The sequence below is a fragment of the Hoplias malabaricus genome, chromosome Y (genome assembly GCF_029633855.1).
Source record: "Hoplias malabaricus isolate fHopMal1 chromosome Y, fHopMal1.hap1, whole genome shotgun sequence".
Taxonomy (NCBI): Eukaryota; Metazoa; Chordata; class Actinopteri; order Characiformes; family Erythrinidae; genus Hoplias; species Hoplias malabaricus.
The window spans coordinates 66,685,807-66,702,038 of record NC_089820.1 but is presented as its reverse complement, the minus strand read 5'-3'; the positions used below and the strand labels follow the sequence as shown (position 1 = coordinate 66,702,038).

The window sequence follows — 16,232 nt, the reverse complement described above, 5'->3', positions numbered from 1 at the left end:
TGTGACAGGGTGAGTGTGTGAAATTGTTCATAGATGTGAGTGTGTGAATTTGTCCACAGGTGTGAGTGTGTGACAGGGTGAGTGTGTGAAATTGTCCACAGGTGTGAGTGTGTGAAATTGTCCACAGGTGTGAGTGTGTGACAGGGTGAGTGTGTGAAATTGTCCACAGGTGTGAGTGTGTGACAGGATGAGTGTGTGAAATTGTCCACAGGTGTGAGTGTGTGACAGGGTGAGTGTGTGAAATTGTCCACAGGTGTGAGTGTGTGACAGGATGAGTGTGTGAAATTGTCCACAGGTGTGAGTGTGTGACAGGATGAGTGTGTGAATTTGTCCACAGGTGTGAGTGTGTGACAGGGTGAGTGTGTGAAATTGTCCACAGGTGTGAGTGTGTGACAGGGCGAGTGTGTGAAATTGTTCATAGATGTGAGTGTGTGACAGGGTGAGTGTGTGAAATTGTCCACAGGTGTGAGTGTGTGAATTTGTCCACAGGTGTGAGTGTGTGACAGGGTGAGTGTGTGAAATTGTCCACAGGTGTGAGTGTGTGAAATTGTCCACAGGTGAGAGTGTGTGACAGGGTGAGTGTGTGAAATTGTCCACAGGTGTGAGTGTGTGACAGGATGAGTGTGTGAAATTGTCCACAGGTGTGAGTGTGTGACAGGATGAGTGTGTGAAATTGTCCACAGGTGTGAGTGTGTGACAGGGTGAGTGTGTGAAATTGTTCATAGATGTGAGTGTGTGACAGGGTGAGTGTGTGAAATTGTCCACAGGTGTGAGTGTGTGAAATTGTCCATAAGTGTGAGTGTGTGAAATTGTCCACAGGTGTGAGTGTGTGAAATTGTCCACAGGTGTGAGTGTGTGACAGGATGAGTGTGTGAAATTGTCCACAGGTGTGAGTGTGTGACAGGGTGAGTGTGTGAAATTGTTCATAGATGTGAGTGTGTGACAGGGTGAGTGTGTGAATTTGTACATATGTGTGAGTGTGTGAAATTGTCCACAGGTGTGAGTGTGTGAAATTGTCCACAGGTGTGAGTGTGTGAAATTGTCCACAGGTGTGAGTGTGTGAAATTGTCCACAGGTGTGAGTGTGTGACAGGGTGAGTGTGTGAAATTATACATATGTGTGAGTGTGTTAAATTGTTCATAGATGTGAGTGTGTGAAATTGTTCATAGATGTGAGTGTGTGAATTTGTCCACAGGTGTGAGTGTGTGAAATTGTTCATAGATGTGAGTGTGTGAATTTGTCCACAGGTGTGAGTGTGTGAAATTGTCCACAGGTGTGAGTGTGTGACAGGGTGAGTGTGTGAAATTGTTCATAGATGTGAGTGTGTGACAGGGTGAGTGTGTGAAATTGTTCATAGATGTGAGTGTGTGACAGGGTGAGTGTGTGAAATTGTACATAGGTGTGAGTGTGTGACAAGATGAGTGTGTGAAATTGTCCATAGGTGTGAGTGTGTGCAATTGTCCATAGGTGTGAGTGTGTGACAGTGTGAGTGTGTGAAATTGTCCATAGGTGTGAGTGTGTGACAGGATGAGTGTGTGAAATTGTCCATAGGTGTGAGTGTGTGACAGGATGAGTGTGTGAAATTGTCCATAGGTGTGAGTGTGTGTAATTGTCCATAGGTGTGAGTGTGTGACAGGGTGAGTGTGTGAAATTGTCCATAGGTGTGAGTGTGTGACAGGATGAGTGTGTGAAATTGTCCATAGGTGTGAGTGTGTGTAATTGTCCATAGGTGTGAGTGTGTGAAATTGTCCACAGGTGTGAGTGTGTGACAGGGTGAGTGTGTGAAATTGCCCATAGGTGTGAGTGTGTGTAATTGTCCATAGGTGTGAGTGTGTGAAATTGTCCAAAGGTGTGAGTGTGTGAAATTGTACATAGGTGTGAGTGTGTGACAGGGTGAGTGTGTGAAATTGTTCATAGATGTGAGTGTGTGACAGGGTGAGTGTGTGAAATTGCCCATAGGTGTGAGTGTGTGTAATTGCCCATAGGTGTGAGTGTGTGTAATTGCCCATAGGTGTGAGTGTGTGACAGGGTGAGTGTGTGAAATTGTCTACAGGTGTATGTGTGATAGGAAAAGTGTGTGAAAGTGTCCAAAGGTATGAGTGTGTGACGGGGTGAGTGTGTGAAACTGTCCAAAGGTTTAAGTGTGTGAAATTGTCCTTAGGTGTGAGTGAGTGTGTGTGTGAAATTGTTCACAGGTTTGTGTGTGTGAGAGATAGAGAGAGAGACTGGATAAGTGTGTGAGTTTGTTCACAGGTGTGTGTGTGTGTGTGTTTGTGTGTATGTCTGGGTGTGTAAGTTTTTCCAAAGGTTTGAGTGTGTGTGTGAGTGACTGAGTGAGTGTGTGAATATGTCCAGAGGTGTGAGTAATGGAGTGTGTGAGTTTGCCCATACGTGTGTGTGTGTCTGTGTGTGTGTGTGTGTGTGTGTGAGATAGAGAGAGAGACCGGGCGAGTGTGTGAATTTGTCCAGATGTGTGAGTGATTTGGGTGAGTGTATGAATGTGTGTGAAATTATCCACAGGTGTCTGTCAGCGATTGGGTGAATGTGTGCAGTTGTCCACAGGTGTGTGCGTGTGACTGGGTGAGTATGGAAGTGTCCACACATGTGAGTGTGTGAGCGAATAGGTTACAGTAAGTGATTACAGAAGATGAATGAATGAATAATCAATAGAACACTGAAGACCATTTATTCTGTTTGCAGTTTCGGTGAACAGCAATGTCATTAAAATGTTCACTTCTCTGTAAAAGTCATGGTCAGTGTTTATGTTTGTTGTTGTCCATTAAATGTCTATCTTGTGCAATTCTGTTCTTCAGAAACTGGTGTCAGTACACAGTATCGAAGACGGTTACGTGTCAAGTGCACAACGGGACAGAGACCACAATCCAGAGAGTGTTTCAGGGCTGTCAGTGGCCGGGACCCTGCAGAAAACTCATCAGGTAGCCCTTCCCAATGTCCCTTTTTCACAATAGCGGAACACAGTGCTTGGCAAGGAACACAAGATACCTTTTCACCCGTAAAATAACCAACATTGTAAAGTCTTTTATTTTCTTTTTGAACTGTGAGCTGCACCTCTGTTCGCTGTTTCACACTACGGCAACGAAGCTGTGGCCAGTAATCTCTACCGTGTGTTTGCTGTCAAAAAGGAACGCCAGAACTCTGGACAGTTCCAGTGAGATGGATGAGATATCAGCCTACGAGGAAGAATTTATAGTTCTTTTATTAGATTACTTAAATGAAATCAAATTGTTGAAAATAATAACCAGCCTTCAGTTGCAAAACTAACAATCCAGCCCACCACAGACGTTTTGTTTGCGTTACATTGCAAGAATTTTGTAGCTAATACTAGAAACTGCATTGGTCAAGCAAAGTGTGGAAACCACTGCCGTACCTAAATAACCCTGCTCCTTTTGCACAGTTACAGGACACTGCTCAGACCCTCCTATAAGGTGGCATACAGGCAGGTGACTGCACTAGAGTGGAGGTGCTGTCCAGGCTTTCTGGGCAGTGACTGCAGTGAAGGTGCGTACATCTGATCCTACTCCATACTTTGAAATACACTATCACTGTTGATTTAGGCCTGGGATACTTAGAAAACATTTTCCAACACACCAAGTGCCAGAACCATGTCAAACTCGATTTCTGAGTTCCAAAGCAGTGTCGTGGCACACTCTGTGTTATACTATGACAACCTAATGCCAAACTTGAGAAATGTGAATACATTACAGGGAATTTTATAGGGTCCAGGGGAAATGGATTTAATCAGATTTGTTGTTGCCACAAATGTAATGTTTGTAAAAGTGATGTAAGCAATGTTAGAAATGTCTCCCAGAGCTTAGATTCTCACCACAGTCTGCTGATGGGCGAATAGCAAACGGGAGAGTAATGTAGGCTCCCACTGCAAATGGAATGAGACACTGACTAAGACTTATGAAGTCATAACTTCTAAGGCAATTTTGGTTAACCAAGTTTCCCCATCTAAATTCAAGCAAGAAATCTTTAGCGTTAAAGGAACACTCGCTAGTATTTGTACCTTAAATGTATGGCTTCGGAATCATGATGAAGCTCCACTGACCGGTAATAGGCAGAACTGAACCTCTGCTGTTGCCTGGACTCAGCACTATGTATATTCTGGAGGAGAGCAGGATACATTAGGTTCATAACTCCAATGCGAAAACTTGGAGAACCGAACTTCAGACACCAAACATGTCTTTGCTGATGGACTACATTTGGGGTAAGGGGAGATCTCTCATTCTTTTCTGGCCAAAAGGCTTACCATAGATAACTTTGTCCTGTTTTTCTCACACTTTCCAACCCCACCAGCATTCATACCACTCCCCCAGCAGTAATAAGTGCTTTGTGGTTTCACACTCTTTAATCAGGATTCTTTTGTGTCTCTCTTGATTTTCATAAGGAGTGAGATCATCACCACAGGAATATCACCCCCCACCCCCCACACCACCACCAAAACATGCAGCGGAGCTCTTCCATTTCTCCTTCCACACTTTGTACATCTCTAGCCCTTTTCACAAATATAAAAGACTGGGCTATATTCATTGGCGGTGTTCACGAAAACCATTATTAAGTTGTAGTTTACTGAGATGCATTTGTTTATACATGTATTTTTACTTGTTAAAATAAAGATTTATGGCCATCTGCTCAATTTATTCTGAAACGAAGGGCGTTAAGAGACCACTTGCCCTCATTTTGTGGCAGTTACAGCTTCCAATCTTCTTAGAAGGTCGTTTTTAAAGATGTCGAAACATTTGGGTGAATTTTTCATAGTATTAAGACTTGAAGATATTTGTGCCGCGTTTCCACTTCATGGTACCTACTCTGCTCGACAGTGTTCGGTTCCCGATACGGGTAAATGCTCCCCCCGAAATGTAGCTGTTGACATTGCAAAACCTTGTCTCTAACAAGAACAGTGAGCTTTGGAAACTACAACAATGTGAGTGGTAATGTTAAGATGTTTACTCTTTGTGTATTTGCCTGTTGTTGTTGTTTGGGACTGACCTTTGGGTCATCAGTTCAGACAGATCAGTAGAGTTTGTTCCTTCCTTGTTGCAGCGTCCAGCTCTCGCTGGATTCTTTCGCCAGCCACCGATCCAAGAAGCATTTGAACCTCCTCAAAAGGTCATTGCGTAATTAATTGCGAGCTGCCGTCGTGAGTCGGGAAAACAAAATTGTGATCTCTGCTGTAGCTTATATAACAGATGGTGGGTTTGTGCTGGACATCTGCTTTTTGTCTTGATTGACAGGTTTCTGTACAATGAGCGCTGTGCAGGGTTTAAACATCAAGTGTTTTCTCTAATCGGCTCGCTTGGAACCACGGGATAACAGGGACTCTGTAGCATATTTGCCTCATGGAAAAGCAAAAAAGCAAAGTGGATCTGAGTGAGTCGAGTAAGTACCATGCAGTGGAACAGCACCGTTACTGAGGTCAAGTACCAAACTTAGATGGTTCATTTTTGAATCCCAGAGGTATTGAATTGTGTGCAGTCAGTGTAGAGAATAGAGTTGCACTGCTCCACAGCCCAATGCTAACTCTCTTGTCATTAAGCGTGGGGGTCTTATCTCATTTGCAGCTGTAGAGGGTCATTTCACGCTTTTCATTAAACTGTTTTGAACGGCACCAACTGAACATCAATCCCCAATGATTCCAATTTAAACTAGATTCCGTGATTCAAGGTGATGTCTGCCAGTTTTTAAGCAAATCTTTTCACTCAACATTTTTTTCTCAACATTGTGAATACACAAAAAGACCTCTGAGATGCTTTTACTTTGAAATGATTCTAAAAATGCTTTCAATTAATGTAAATCATCACAGAAAATGCCTGCTTTGCCAACTACAATCTAGATAGCGTTGTAGTTCCCAGTAGTACATCAGCTTCTGACACTTGAGCTCTCCCTGCTCCTCCAGTAATTTGCCGGTTATTGAACTCGGTTTTGTTCTGCTAAAACGGCAAGTCTGCCACTTAATTCCATCCCTAACTTTAACTGTCTTTCTCTCCCCCTTCGATCCATCATTGTTCTCCCACTATCATCGCTACTCTGAGCCAGTTCCTCGGGGTTGCTCTGGTGTCACACCCTTCAGCTCCCGCAAACCTTGAGTGTTTCATATTGCGTCCCCCAGCCCTCGGCCCTAGAGGCCGTCATGCTTGAGCCCGGGCCAGCCGTCTGCGGCCACATCTGGCTGGGTTGCAGAACATCTGGAAGCGCTGTGCACATTTTTTTTTTTTTTTTTTGCTGCTTGATGGAGCGAGCCAGCAAGGGAGAGAGTGTCAGTCACACACAGGCAGAATTTGCACACACATACTGTCAGGGGTGGTGTGATGAGTAGATTCAGGGAGGCGGACACACTCGCTATAACACGGAATTTTTAATAAAGAAATAACAAAACAAATGAACTAGACGAGAAACACGAAATAACATTAACGAGCAGGAAACAGGGCAAGCTAGAGATCACACATTACAAAACACAAACGAGAAACACTACGAAGAAACGTGAGCGTGAAACAAACACAATGAAACCATGAAACAAACAAAGAGATGAACAAAATGACCGATACCAGGAAGTGAGGGAAGAGGGCTTAAATACATGAACTAACTAGACACACCTGACACGGATAACAAGGGAAACGATGAGGAGGCGGAACAAAGGCGGAGCTAGAGTGAACATAAACAAAGCCATGTGAGGAGAGGGAAAACAACGAACAGAGCACATGGAAGAGGAAAAACAAAGCAGAAAGTGTCAAGGTGTGACAGACGCCCCCCCCAAGACGCGCAACTCCCGGAGCGCGAAAAACGAGACTCTCCAGGAGCTGGCGCAGGAGGGGGCCAGAAGAAACAAGACAAACTAGAAAAGACTCAGAATGGAAAAGGGAACAAGGAACTAGACTTTAAACGGACATCGGACAGGACTAGAGAGAAGAGACGGAGAATAGGCAGGAGAAAACACACGTGACTGGACCTTGGGCTGAACACTGAACGGGGACTGAGACAAAACAGGAGCAGATACACGTGACTGGACAGAGGACTGAAGAGGACTAACAGGGAATTTGACATGAGACTGGACAAAGGGTTTAACTGGAAACTGGACTGGGCTTACAGGATACTGGACTTGAGGTAAGGGAACAGGGACCATGACATTAACGGGAACTGAAACAAACAAGGTGACAGGGACCGGAATAGAAACAAAAACAGACAAAGGCACAGGGACAAGAAGAGAAACAGGAACCAAGACAGGGATAGACATGGGAACAAAAACAACTGGGTGGTACCCAGAACTGGCATGTGTCTGTGGGACTGTCCAAGGTGCCAGCCTGGGTACAGTTCTGGGTATTGGCCTCGAAGTCCTTGGGGCCGGAGCCACAGTCACAGGCTTAGAAACGGCCGGAGCCACAGTCACTGGCTTAGAAGCGGCCGGAGCCACAGTCACAGGCTTAGAAGCGGCCGGAGCCACAGTCACAGGCTTAGAAGCGGCCGGAGCCACAATCACAGGCTTAGAAGCGGCCGGAGCCACAGTCTCAGGGGTAGAAACGGCCGTAGCCACAGTCTCGGAGATAGGAGCAGCTGAGGGAGCCGTACTCACGGAGACTGGAGACCCTGCGACGACGTCCAAGGAGGCAGGCTGAACTGCGACGTCATCCACGGAGGCAGACGGAAGTGCGACGACGTCATCCACGGAGGCAGACGGAACTGCGACGACGTCATCCACGGAGGCAGACGGAACTGCGACGACGTCATCCACGGAGGCAGACGGAACTGCGACGACGTCATCCACGGAGGCAGACGGAACTGCGACGACGTCATCCACGGAGGCAGACGGAACTGCGACGACGTCATCCACGGAGGCAGGCGCGGCCGGAGGCGCCGCGCTGAGGAAGACAGGCGCGGCCGTAGGCACCGCGCTCAGGGAGACAGACGCGGCCGTAGGCACGGCGCTCAGGGAGACAGGTGCGGCCGGAGGTGCCGCGGGCATGAAGAGAGGCGCTACCGGAGGTGCAGCTCTTACAGGAACCGGAGCGGCCGTAGATGCCGCTTTTACGGAAGCAGGAATTGAAACGCCCAGCGAGGCAGTTGCTCGTGCTGCTCTCCGAGCACGAGTTGTGGCTTTAACGGGTTTGGGCGCACTCTCGAGGGACTTCTTTAAACTTAGGTCCTCCGGAGATGCGCCCCTGTTAGCCTCATTTCCCATGTCCTGTGAACTGAGGCTAACAGCCCTAGTATATAACGCCCCCCCAAAAATCTCCCTGGACCTGAGGGGGTAATTATCTGGAGCTGGGTCTTCAGCCTGCCTTCTCCTCCGGCTCCGCCGACTCCCGCCGGAGGAATCACTCGACTCCCGAATCGAGTCCTCTGTTCGGGGGAAAGGAACCACACCGGACATGCGCTGAAGCCGTTGACTCCAATCCGAAGCCGCTCTCAACGCCTCCTCCACGGGATCCCTGCGGAACGGAGTCCGGCGAATTACACCTCTCCTAAAGGGGTAGTCCGTGCTAGCTGTGTCCATCTTTTGATCGGTCATTCTGTCAGGGGTGGTGTGATGAGTAGATTCAGGGAGGCGGACACACTCGCTATAACACGGAATTTTTAATAAAGAAATAACAAAACAAATGAACTAGACGAGAAACACGAAATAACATTAACGAGCAGGAAACAGGGCAAGCTAGAGATCACACATTACAAAACACAAACGAGAAACACTACGAAGAAACGTGAGCGTGAAACAAACACAATGAAACCATGAAACAAACAAAGAGATGAACAAAATGACCGATACCAGGAAGTGAGGGAAGAGGGCTTAAATACATGAACTAACTAGACACACCTGACACGGATAACAAGGGAAACGATGAGGAGGCGGAACAAAGGCGGAGCTAGAGTGAACATAAACAAAGCCATGTGAGGAGAGGGAAAACAACGAACAGAGCACATGGAAGAGGAAAAACAAAGCAGAAAGTGTCAAGGTGTGACACATACACTCTCTCAGTTTCATCCCATGAACAGTTAGTGCAGAGGGAGTATCTGAAAGAGCATGTGAATGATAACAAAGGCACGGTGGAGTGTATAGAAGTCTTCCTCCTTTCTTAAAGGAGCTAGCATTGGGGAGAAAGCAGCTACGACAACTGCACAGTGTCCACACGAACCACAGAGTGTCAGACCAAGAGGGGTCACAGACAGGGTGAATGAGAGAAGATCAGATTTCACAGTTTCTCTGTTACCCCAAATGTAGATCTGTCAGAGCATGTTAAGTGTCTGAAACGTTTAGTTTAGCATCGAAGCAGTGAGGTTGTTGTAGCTAACAAAAGCTAAACCAACGTTTCTTCAGTTGTTTTCCGGAAATAAATCCCCGTAACTTTCACTAGCAGCTGAACCAACTCAAACTGCTTCTAGGTACTCATTAAATTTGCACAGACTTGTTGATGTTGATTAAGACACAGAAACACTTCCTGTGAAATTTAACAATGAACTAAGCTTCTCTGTGTAGATGAATGCTGCTGGCAGCCTTTTTAGACAAGTACAGTGGAACCTCTACCTACGAACTTGATCTGTTCCGTGACCCGGTTCGTAAGTAGAAAAGTTAATTTCTCGAGTCAGTTTTCCCCATTTAAAATAATGGAAAAGCAATTAATGTGTTCCCCCTTTTAATTAAAGAAAGTCACCCTTTTTACACTGATATATGTTTACAACACTCTCAAACTAGAAAAAATACATGTAGCGTTACTAAAAATAAAAGAGAAACACAGTGGAAACAGTGATAAAAAAGAAATAATAAAGTTGTAAGTGGTTACACATCGCTACCTTGAAGACGTGACGACTGGCTGGAGGAGTAACACAGGCACTGGCTGTATGACGGGAGGTGGGGGGTGGGGGGAATAACGGAGAGTAGGCGGTGAATGTGGGGCTTAACTTAGCATGAATTTCGATGTCTGCTATTTACACTAATGCTAAATTGCTAAAGCTACAATGTGCTAATCTTAAAAGCTCACTCAAGTCTGGGGGCGCTGGGAGACTCGCCTATTGGGGTCAGTGGCCATTTCCAGCCGCCGGCTCAGAGGAGGCTCGGGTTCGTTTCTAGAGTCATGGTTCGTTGGTGGAGGCAAAAAATATTCAAATGCCCGGTTCGCATCTTGGAAAGTTCGTTAGTAGAGGCGTTTGTTAGTAGATGTTCCACTGTATGGCTGAAATCCTTTTGCATGCATATATAAATATATAAACAACAGTTGCTAACAGCTGATTGGACTCCCCTGGAGTGCAGGATACATAGTAAAGTTTAATTCAGTGTTATTAATCAAAGTATGCAGAAATCTAATGTAAAACTGGATGTGATTTTATTGAGCTCTGTGCTCAATAAGTGTTTGTTAGCAATGGTAGACTTGTAGCTGCAGAACTCACTCACCCGAAGGAGCAAAATGGACTTGTAATATGTGTTGGCTGATGGCAACTGACATCTGACATCTGGGGCAAGTGGACAAATGTTCTCTCTCTCTTTCTCTCTCTCTCTCTCTCTCTCTCTCTGTGTGTGTGTGTGTGTGTGAGAGTCTGGCACAAACTTCCACTCAGCTGTTAGCTTCTTTAGCCTCATAGATCAAGAGTAAATCCAATGGAGCAAACATGCCTTGATGGGGAATTGTGAAAATTGTAAATCTGATTATTTTACCTTCTTATTTTAACCTGATGCTCTCATGCAGTTTGTAGTGTTACTGAATGCTATGCATTGTCTGTTTATGGTCATTTTATACAATAGGAGTCAAATGCTACCTGACAAAGCACCGCAGCGTTTGCCCCTTGAAAAGGGCCTTGTGATTACTGTGGTGCACAGAACACGGACAAAAGTCGTGGATCCGAGGAGCGGAAAGTTCAACTGTAAAGACTGAGATGCACAGAATGTTCTTCTGAGTCTCAGTTCATCCAGCTTTTTCTGTAACAGTCAGACATTTGTGGGCAGTAGGCTGAGAAAGTGGTATCCTCCCTCACCCACTCACCTTCAGTGCAACTGTTTACGTTCCCCTGCTCATCGTCTGTGTCTTTCAGTCTGAGACCTCAGTCGGCTGCAAGTCTCTGGGTTGAACAGTGATCAGCGTGGGCTCAGCAAAAAGTCTTTATAGCTATAAAATATGCACACTGAACTTTTCCTAATATATTTTTACAACATTCAGTTATATTTTTTTACCATTGCAAAGTTATAGAAGCAATTACAATAAATATAAATGAGCCATTTTGCTATTATTATAACTGCAGATATTTCATTAAAAAAAATAAAAGCCTGGAATGGCAATGGTGGAAAAAATATCCATAAAAAAAGAAAAAAAATTAAAATAAAACAGATTTAATTGGGCCTTATTTGAGGTTTTTAAGAGACCAACAGAGTGGAATACACAATGACTTGGAGCAGTTACAATGTTGGAATGCACTTGTGGTTAGGGGATTTGCCTTTTTAAAGCTTTGCTCTCTCAGCTGGTGGAGCGTCTTTCAAGGGAATACCATACAAACACAGTTAGTGACTTCTTCCACAAACTCTCAACCGCTGCCTGAAGAAATCCTCATGGACTCACTGTATGTTCCTTGGGTAATAAAAATGGGATCATGGGTTCCTTATGAATATACCAGACTTGCCATATCTTCGTATGGTGTGTACATGTGTTCCCGCATGGGAACATGTCTGAGAGAGAATTATGGGGTCAACCGAGAGTCTTCTTGGTGAGATGAAGGAAAACTCTGAGATGTTTTGCAGGTCAACAGCACTAACCCTCTTGTTTGTTCCCCTATTTATAAAAATTGAGCCCTTTGGGATTCGTTGTGGCCTTGTTTCTAAGTGGTATTCCCCCAAAACCACACACCCCCTCCCTCCCATTCTGGCTTCTCTCCTTTCCGCCCTTTCTTATTTTAGGAAAAGACCACAGAGGTGCTGGATGTATCTGTGTACATTCACCACCGTGATCTGTTTTCTCTCATATCACTTCATTTCCTCCCCCAAGAGGCAGCATGTGGGGAGCCAGGAGTTTCCCAGAGTCTGACTAGCCTTGTTGAAAGTGTGGCACATAGTGGGGGTCCTGAGAAGGCTGTAACGCCCACAGATTTTCATAATATGGCTATTTAACTGTAACTGCTAAAACATATTTAAAGAACTGAGCATGTTATAATGAAGACTAGAGCTGAGGCATATTATAAAAAAAAGCCTGATGTGTGCTGCATGTGTGAACAACCATTCCGGGACATTTCCTGACAAGATACTTTCTAGACATCTGGGATAAAACGTGCCGTTCTCATTCGGCTCTGCTTCGAACATCAAGTGCAGAAGTATTTGATTGCTCTCCAATCACAGTGCAGGACCCGTGTTTATGTGAGAGCTTAAAGATGAGGTCAAATGGAGCAAAACAGACAAAATGTGTGCAGAGGAATAAGAGCAAGGAGTAAAAAATGGATAAATTGAGAACAGGAAAAAAAAGATAACCGAGTAAAAACGGCTAAAAACCAGAGACAGTTGGAGAATGCTGAGGTGGTGTCTGATCCTAATGCTGTTTTGACCAAAGCATGTGACAGACATTTTATTATGACCCAGAACAGTGTTCACGTACTAAAACAATTTAAAGACATCTTTGCACAACCCTGGTCCTAAACATTCAAACTCAGAATAAAATTTGAAATGTTTGACCAGCATTGCTGGTTATGTGCTTGGAGGCACATGTAACGTGGAAAAGAGTATTGTGAGGTGCACATGAGGAAAAAGATAGTGACAACAAGTAAGTGGTGATATTTATAAAGTGCATATTCTGGTATCCATTGTTAATAATGTATTTAACAACAGAAAGTGAAGCCACATGAAGTTGAAGACTAGTCCCTGGCACACTGTGTATTTATTTCTTTTAGACTGAAGAGGATGTGAGAAAGGAAAGGCAGAGTTTCATTGTTTGCTTTACCTTTTGCAAAATGTATGTGTGCACTAATGGCATAAGTACGGAGAAAATCACATCCATATGGAACGAACAGCCTGAGCACTCCAGAGTGAGAAATAAACCGTCCAAATGAGCACCTCTCACAGCGAGGTCTTACCATCTCACTAATAGTGGGAAAAAGAAGGGAGCCAAAAGATAAGAGAAGATGGAGGATCACGGGTCAGGATTTAATGAGGCTGAGAAAGTGGGTTAATGGGGTTCAATGCTGTGTTTTTACTGTTCCATGTTCCAGGCTCAAACGTCGATAGTTGCCTTTGTTCAAGAATGCAGACGAGAAACACAGTTTTCCACTCGTGTCTCAGGACCAAGGCAAGGTTCTAACCACCACCTAATCGTAGCTAGGTTCTTGGGCAGATGTGCAAGGCTGAAAGTAAATCCATAGTTCTCTGAGCCTGAGCAATGATGTCATTTTAGCAGCTTGAACAACTTTACGCATTGACTCTCTCTGGTCCGCTACACACCATCAAACCAAAAACCACCTCTGTCGCGCTTGAACCGATCCAATTGTCCCTGGCCCCCACATCTTAGACCCCTGCCGGTGCAGCAACTGGAGCATGCGAGCTAAAGGTCCCTCTGGATCGATCCAGAGGCGCCTCAGTTTCAGGAGGGTTTTTTTTGGGGGGTATTTGACGCTGACGAGGGCCAGGCCAGCTGCCTTTACCCCTACACAGCAATGGTGGTTTCGTATGGGAGCAGAGGATTTCCAGAGGGCAGAACCTTGAGCTTGATGAGGCCCAGCATCGTTTGTTCCAGCCTGGCGGATGGCATGCGGAGGAGAGAGCTGAGGTTATGCTGAGCTGTAAATCTGCAACTTGAAAGAAGTGACTGAGTTTGTGGAGCCTTATTTTGGGAGTATTCAAGGAGTGATAGCTGGAACTCGGGGCAGAGCTTCAGAGTGACCTTACTGAACCCTGCTTCCTTATCTCTTTTTAGGAATGTCGTCCAGGGATATGCACCTGGGCTAATTTTGATATGTGATATGTGATTTTCCATTAGGCAAATTTTATCCTGGTATCTGGACCCAGGTCCAAGCGAGTTGAGTAGGGAATAAATGTGACGTGTATGCCTTCCAGAGCACTGATTGGCCAGAATGGCTTGTCAGTCATAATGAAATGCAGACATCCACAAACTAATCATCTGTAAAATATCCAGCTACAGCAGAGATCGTGTTTGTTTTTATCCGACTCACGACGGCAGCTCGTAAAATGACGCCGTGGTCTTTTGAAGAGGTTCAACCGCTCCTTGGATCGGTGGCCGACAAAAGAATCCAGCGAGAGCTGGACGCTGCAACAAGGAAGGAGCAAACTCTACTGATCTGTCTGAACTGATGACAGACCTGTGTTCAGTCCCAAACAACAATAACACACTTACACAATGAGTAAACAGTCAAGTAGAGTCAAGTAGAGTAGGTACCATGCAGTTGAAAGCGCCATAGTCCAGCGTTTTAAACTCATGAGGACACATTTCTACATGTGGCCTTTCTCGTGTAGATGATGTGTCAGTATGTTAGATTGCCAGAGAAAAATATTTGTACTTTTTCTACTTTTACTTTTTAGCACCTTGGGTTAAGTCTAAAACTCTACTTGATGCATAGTGTGTGCTAATCTATGTTTAAAGCCAGGGATGTTCAGAGTCAGAATATTAGCATTAGAACATCAAATGGGAGGCTCAGCTGAACATCTCTACAGAGGCTGGTCTTACTTTATCCACAAATCATGTAAGTTTGGCCTTGCCATGCTCTGAAAAGCGGGTCGTCAGTTCACCCAGGCACCTAAGAAATATCTTGTTCTATGTTTTTATTTTTTTCCATCTTCCCTTCCCAATGTCATTATGACCACTTCCATTTCTGGACAACATCCCCAACATCTCTCGTCAAGCCTTTTGAAAAGAATCAGTGCCAAAGCAAACTAAGCAAACTAAAATATGCAGAGTTCTGTCCTAGATGTGCACGACTTGGTGCACACAAGTGGATTCCTTTCTGAGTCGAGAGTCCCCATCCTCCACCACTTCTCCTCTTACCCATCCCTAAAGGGGGCTGCTTTGCCATCAACCACAAAACAACATGACACACCCCTTCTTTCCTCTGCTCTCCAACTTGGGGCAGGATCAACAATCAGCCAATGAAACTACTTTAAAGCCCCTGAGAGGGCATTTTATACTAACATTACCTGCATTAATCAGATGTTTATGTTACTTAATGTATATCATAATATGTAGAGGAGATAGAAGAAGAGTGTGTATGCTATAGTAAGAGGTTCTCAACATGATATGACCCACTGCCATGTCATACTCATCAACCAGTTGTTTAAACTGGTCTGGACATGAAGTTTAGTCTTGGAATCGATCACGGGACATGGCTCACGTTTCACGGACTTTCACCTCAAGTTGTGCTGAAGTAGATCAAGAGTTTGTGTACTTATGACGGCATGGAATGCGTCAGAAGAAAGTCTGGTAGCAATTTCCCTGCCATTGTTCCTCCCCCCGCCCCCCTCAACCTTCACACTGGCCTGCTGATGGATATCTTTGCTAGTATCCCAGGACCAGTAGGTAATGGACAAATAATTTAACATTGTGGTCCAGCAGTGTCAGGGTATTGCCAGAGCCAAGAGTTCAGCAACCTCAGTGGACTGGAATTAAGTTAGACCCTGAAATGATCAAGGAACAAGGAGAAATATTTGAGATGATGTCAATAAAGATGTTGAATGTAATTAATGATTGCATGAACTGTGATCAGATCTTGTTCAGTGTTTCCCAACCTAGTCCACATGGACTCCCAGTTGGTCCACATGGTTCAGCTGGAATAGGGCTAAACATGTCCCACCCAGACATCATTAAAGCCTGGGCTTGGGACACAATTTGTTTGGAGTAATACCATCTGCTATCATACCTCAATCATTATCACATCGTTTGAAGTGTTGAGATTAGGTGAGTTTGAAATGTATAATGATGGATTACCAAAAATCAGTTTATGTTTGTAAAAAAAAGGATCTACATACTTGTTTCTTGACCTGTTGCATAGCCTTAGATGTATTGGTTTTAGAGGGTGTAAACGGAATGTGAGAAATGCACCTGCTGTCACTGCGCTGAACATTACTTACTAGCATCAACACTTACATCACAGAATTTCTCCGTCAAATTATGCAAGCTGATTCCTTTTCAATGACTCTGTTGGACCATTTCTTTTTGCATTGCATAATACACATGAATTCTTAGGATCAAAATCCCATAGAACCAGGTTTCTGAGCAGCAACCTAGCATTTGTAACACAACTAT

General features: G+C 44.7%; 1 protein-coding gene across 3 annotated transcripts in view; it reads left to right on the top strand.

Moving 5' to 3' along the window:
• Positions 1-16,232, top strand: part of LOC136679056 (collagen alpha-1(XXVI) chain-like) — a 48,523-nt gene that overhangs the window by 1,600 nt on the left and 30,691 nt on the right. For 2 of the 3 annotated variants that reach the window (XR_010796520.1, XM_066657334.1), the window contains exons 2-3: positions 2,814-2,936; positions 3,416-3,519. Coding sequence is in view for 2 of the 3 variants with exons in the window: in XM_066657334.1 (XP_066513431.1) it covers positions 2,814-2,936; positions 3,416-3,519 (227 nt within the window). In the remaining variant the exon portion in view is untranslated. The remainder of the gene's footprint in view (positions 1-2,813; positions 2,937-3,415; positions 3,520-16,232) is intronic. The other variant, XM_066657335.1, reaches the window with a different exon arrangement.